Source organism: Phragmites australis, chromosome 6, assembly GCF_958298935.1.
Source record: "Phragmites australis chromosome 6, lpPhrAust1.1, whole genome shotgun sequence".
Classification (NCBI taxonomy): domain Eukaryota; kingdom Viridiplantae; phylum Streptophyta; class Magnoliopsida; order Poales; family Poaceae; genus Phragmites; species Phragmites australis.
The window spans coordinates 5,815,679-5,821,651 of NC_084926.1; the positions used below are offsets into that span (position 1 = coordinate 5,815,679).

Below are 5,973 nucleotides of genomic sequence, written 5' to 3' on the forward strand. Positions count from 1 at the left end.
TCCCTTGGAACAAGTGTGATACAATCACAGTCAATCATAGATCTGTTCTTGGAGGAGACCACCCTAGCCATCCCACCTATCCTGGTGGGTCAATGCAACTTGCTTTGGAGACTGCATCGCGTCGATCAGATTCCGTGCTGCTCCGAAAGGCTTCTTGTGTCGGTAGCGAAGGTAAAGCTACTGCACAGTCTTGAGGATTTCCAGTATCAGATTGTTCGCTCTTCTTGTCCGTTTGTTTGGAGCCTACTTGTTCTTGTGCCAATCCAATCTGCTTGGAATCTTCGTGTCTTATCATGATCTACGAAAGTGCATTCTAATTTACGGCACTAAAGATGATGTTATTATTTCTCAGATAATCAGATGGTTTATCTTTTTCTCGCTTCCATTGTTTGGTACAGCACTACTGCCACTACAGCATGCTTACGATTCCCTGTCTTTACTATGACCGTGCATCAGGTTGTGACGATACAGACTGACATTCGAGTGTACACGTGTTTTTGGTCGCCTCTGAACTCTGAAGTCTTAACACACCCTGCATGAAAGCGAATCCCTAACTAGCAGTATCAGTGTGTAATCGCCTTACTTCAGAGTGATGCATTGTTTGACTCCTGGAGATATGATCCACAGCTGATGCAAACGGATGCTCTGAGCTATGCTCAGAAGAAATAGCACGGTACCACGTCATACAAAAAATAAATTATATCATTATCCATTTTTGAATCGCAGTCAATATTATTAAGAAGTGTTGATGCTTTCGTCGAGTTATAGGAAATCTTGAAAATAAATAAACAAGTAACAAGCATACAATCATCATTACCGTGTTGCTTTTCATATCAGGTCACCTTGCTAATCATGTCCAGGTGAGTGTATTGGGGGTCCAAGAAATTAATGGCCAAGTTAAAAGATGGTGGCTGCACTCAAAAGCTCTACAGATTTTCAAAAAGGACCCCCAGGAGTGAAGTGCTGAAGGTACCAGGCTTATGTCAAGTTGATATCTTGAAGACAAAGAAGTCATGAGTAGATATTTTGATGGCGACCATGATAATTTTGCACTGTGTGCTCAAAAGCTCAAATCAAACTTCATGCAGATGAAGGAGCAGAATATATCAGATTCAGCAACACCAACCATTTTATGGTAGGAATCATTGAACACGCGTCTGAGGGTGACTGAAACAAACTAATCACCAACCCACTAAATTCATACTCAATGACAGATGAGGTTAATTTCCCGTATGTATGCATACATGTCGAACACATGCACATGCACAAAATGGTGTGCAGTGGGGTGGGGGTGGGGGGGGGGGAATGGAACTATAGCACCTGCAACTTACTGAGGTGCTCCAGGAGTGAAGTTGCTTTGCGCTTAGCTCTGTCTGTGCCGGTCTTCGCCAGCTCAGTTAGTGGTATCTGGGCACCCAGCCTCCCTATACAGGCGAGGTTCTCAGCGTCTTTCTTGCAAAGTGCAAGTAGAATAGCAGCAGCATTCTCCTTGTTACGGGCCTGGCCCGACCGTAACAAATCTATCAAAAAGGGTATGGCGTGACCCTTGGATATAGCAGTTTTACACTCACGATGGCTCACAAGAACCGACAAGATTGTCAGTGCTTCATCGATAGCTCCAGTTCTGGATGAATCCTGCAGCATCCGAATCAGTGGTGCCAGGATCCCTGCTCGAACAGCCCTGACCTTGTTAGCTTGGTATATGCATAGATTGAACAGAGCTGTTGCTGCATCTTTTCTACCCCTTGAGCTACCAGTCTGTAACAACTCAACCAACGCTTCAATTGCCCCTGGGGTGCTTCCTATCATTATCTTGTTATCGTCGATTAGTGACAAGCTGAAAATAGCTGCAGCTGCATTTTCTCTTGCCTCCATGCTACCCATCCTCAACACTTGTATGATTGGGACAATGGCACCAGCAACCACTATAAGTTCCTTGTTCTGATCATATATGGAGAGATTCAGAAGAGCTGTAACTGCGTGTTCTTGCGTTTTCAGGTCCTTGGACGACAGAAGTTTCACTAGAGCTGGTATAGCACTAGACTCCGCTAGAAGAATACGATTGTCTGTACTTTTCTTGGCCAAAGATCTTATTTCAGCAGCAGCAGATTTTCGTTCATCCAATGAGCTGCTAGAGAGATTGCGAACTAATGCTTCAACTGCTAATCTGTCCCCACCAATCTCAAGAGAAGAACCATCATTTTTAGATCTGCTGGGTGGTTCAATCCCCTTTTCCTCACACCACTGCATTATTAAACTTCTCAGCACATAGTTCGGGGTCAATGTAAGATTATGGAGCTTCTGTTGAGTTTTTGGGCAGGTCCGGTTTCCACAGTCAATCCACCTCTGAATGAAAGCACGCTCATAGGTCTACGAAGTTTGCGAGAAAATTACTAAATTGTCAGTAGATGGCAAATTATACATGAGTTAAAAAGAGAATTCTGTACTGCAGGGCTGATAAATAGGTGATTTTTTGAAACCTCACCTGTCCTGTTGAAACAATGACCGGATCCCTCATCAGCTCGAGAGATACCGGGCAACGAAAATCTTCAGGAATAGCTACCGAGTCTGGCTTCTTAACTTTGGATAAACTTTTTGTTTCATCACTTGCTTGATTATCAACATTGACAGGTTTTGGGGAGTCAAGAGATTTAATGTCTCTGAGTCCTTCAACTAGCTCCGATGTTACTTTCGTCATGTCAGATTTGGACAACCCGCTTATTTCAGAAACTAGTAGAACAATATCTTTCAACTCCAGGTGTTCTTTACTGTGGTTCTGCATCTGTGATGGCTCTGGTTGACCATGTGGTTGCGATTGTGATTCAGCATTATCAACTCGAGCTAAGATATCATGAACTTTCGAAAAAATGTTCACATCAAGGGCTCCCTTCTTCTCCATGTCTCTTCTAAGCTGAGCTCGCACCAAATCAACCTATAAATCGATAAAAGTTAACAGCTATAATGAAGAAACAAGGGAGTTATCTCCCTAATGAATCAACTCAACTATACCTCTTCTTGAACTTCATCTGATATTTGAAAACAGCTATGTGGTAGGTTCGTTAGAGCAGCTTGCAACTGCCAAGTCACATACTTGAACTGAACAGCAGCATTGTCGCATATGGCATCCTTAATGAAAGGGGGGGGGGGGGGGGGATGGGCGATCAGAACAAATGGTACTAATATTACAAAGAGAGGGCAAAATCAGCTGATGAAACAAGTCTACTTATAAAAATTGAAGCAAATGCATTTGACAGCCACATTTACTGAGGAAAACAACCGTTGGTTAGGCACAACAAACTTATGACCTGACATAGGTATGGAAACAAACAGACAAGTATTAATCACATCAAGGTTGCCAATAACATGAAAGGTGAGGGAGCAGTATGAATGAGAACACATTTCTAAGTGCCAGGTGCAAATCATATCCATATGCTGCACACAAATTTCATATCCAGATGCAGGGTGAAAATTTGGCATTCACAAATTTTAGATTCCTTTCATGTCCACAGCTGCAGTATATCACGAATTTACATCTAAATCAAAATTTTCTTTAGCTACTATATTTTATCTACATTCACTTCCATCTCTTGGCATAAAAAAACTTGTAGGAAATAAGAAAGGCAGGAGCACAGGTCGCTTTTGTATGACATGTTAACTAGATCAATATGGCCCATATAACAGAAATGAAAGAGTGCTCTTAAAGTGGAGAGGACAATTCTAGAGGCAACACAGGCAAAAAGGTGCCTCGGACTTGCCAGCTTAAGGAAAGAACCCGGTCAATTGCTTACAGGACAGGACTTTCTCCAAATCGATTAAGGAGAAGATTGATGACAAATAAGCTATAGAAGCTGATTTAAACTTCCAATTTCCAAAAGGCATACAGTGACAAGCAAGTATTACAACCAGACATTTGAGTGTTTGACCAACTCTAATATACCAAGATGATTGAACCATGAACATGCCCCTTCTCAAAAAAAAAAAAAAAAAAAAAACACTAAAAAGAAACATAGAGTCATAATAAATCTAATCCAAGCTGTAGTAATTATCAAAACACTAAGTTTAGCTATTTCGGACTAAACTTAAATTAATTATAGGTGAGGTGCTCTCAAGGAGTACAATGACTCAGTCTATTCCACAGCACAATCAGTCATACAGCTTCTTCAATGTCAATTCAAATAGCAAAACATTATCTTGAAACAGCAATAGGATGAGCAACTTGACAGTTGATAGATTGTATTGTGAGTTAGTTATGTACTTATGTTCCAAAAGAACCACTAACACATTCTTTGTAGCTACCCATTAATACATTTGATTGGGTCCATATATGATGGATGAAAAAGACATCGTATCTAAGATGATGAAGACCAATGAGGGACGCATGATGATCCATTAAAATAAAAAGGTTGCAAAAGGGCTTCTCTTCTGACAAACGAGGATAATTTCAGTGATCAGCAAAAACACGACAATGACATTTTCAGATGGTCACTGGAACAAGCAGGTAAGGTAAGATGTAACCAGGTTGAAGCTCAATCTCTGCTCCTTGCTGAATATATGCTAGATAGCGTCCACTACCTTATTCTCAGATTATAGATACAAGTTCAAATTCATGGGACCATTGTAGTAAAAGCTTGACGTGGAAATCTATGGGAGGCCACCAGTCAAATTAGACGCGCACACAAAGAGATTGACGGAATCCCACGAACATTAACGTATCAGCTACAGAACAACACTCAAGTATACTAGTCGTTGCGTGAATTATAGATGCTGGACAGTGTGGTAATCCATAGCAGAAACCAAACAAAGCAAGAAGCGTAGCAAGCAGACGAATAGAACAACTTAGAAGACGCGCACCAGGTGTTCGATGGAATCCCGCTAACATGAAACGCACCAACTACCGAACAATGCAGCTAGATCAGAGTGCTCCTTGTAATCATAAGAGTCAACCCCTCACCTGATCCGACGCCCCCGCCACGGTCGGCGGCAGCGGCGGCGCTCGTCCGAGCTCGACGAACCTCCTGGCGGCCTCGAGCGCCCTCACCAGCTCGCGCACCCATGCCGCAGCCGCCGCATCCCCCTCCCCCGCCTCGGCGACCTCGGCGACGAGGTGCGACAGCAGCGACACCTTCCGCGCGAGGCGGAGGCAGTCCGCGCGCAGCGGCTCGGCGGCGGCAGCAAGGTCGGCGGCGCCCACCGCCGCGATCTCCCGCACGATCTTTGCCGCCGCCCCCGCCGACGCCATTGCGGCCGCGAGCGCGACGAACCCCCGTCGTCACCCCCTCAGCTCGCCCAGAGAGGTGACAGCTCAACACTCCGCGTGGAGGGGGAGAGGAGGAAGTCGAGATGGTGGTGGTGGTGGGGAAGGGGCCATCAGGTCATGCCAATGTCAACATCGCGCGATGCAGTGTAGTGCGGAGAGCTCAGGAGGGGTTTCGGATTAAAGAAAGGCAAATGCCGGCCGCTGCTCGCTGGGCTCCAGCTCCAGCTCCCGGCGCGGGGATGGGGGAGAAGCGAGGAGGTGGTGCCGAGCTGAGCTGGGCGTGGGGTGTCCGCGACTGCGTTGGCGTGCGGAGAGATTCCCGGGCGCGACACAGCGGAGCGGGGCATTCGCTTTTTGTTTTTCCACCGGTGACCTCGGATGTCTCTCATTTGCCACTCTGTTCACTTCATGAATAATTGTCATTTTCTGAGAATTAGAAACTGAACAGTTATTCTCAGCGGAGGGAACGGGGTGTTTAGTAATTAGTAAACAAATATGGTGAAAATTGGTGGCCGCCTGGCTGTGGGCTGGCTGGACGGGACAGCCTTTGGATTTTGGCCGGGTTGAGCCGGCGATGCACGAGAATCCGCCGAATTGCCGATACAGTTTGGTGCAGGAAAGTTTGTGTGCCGTAGACTGTAAATTAACGGTACTCAGCAACAACAGGGGCAGATTCCTAACAAATCGTTGGGAGGCTCATCTTCGACTGGCCACTG

The 5,973-nt window shown here is 45.2% G+C and overlaps 1 protein-coding gene across 1 annotated transcript; it reads right to left on the reverse strand.

Annotated features, from left to right (window-relative positions):
• Positions 1-728: 728 nt before the first annotated feature.
• LOC133921304 (U-box domain-containing protein 11-like) lies at positions 729-5,594 on the reverse strand. Its single transcript, XM_062366116.1, has 4 exons — positions 4,952-5,594; positions 3,010-3,126; positions 2,486-2,932; positions 729-2,370 (listed from the first exon to the last, which is right to left on the reverse strand). Exons 1-4 carry the CDS (start codon positions 5,237-5,239, stop codon positions 1,312-1,314), a joined length of 1,911 nt encoding a protein of 636 aa, XP_062222100.1. The 5' UTR covers positions 5,240-5,594; the 3' UTR covers positions 729-1,311.
• Between the last annotated feature and the right edge of the window lie 379 nt (positions 5,595-5,973).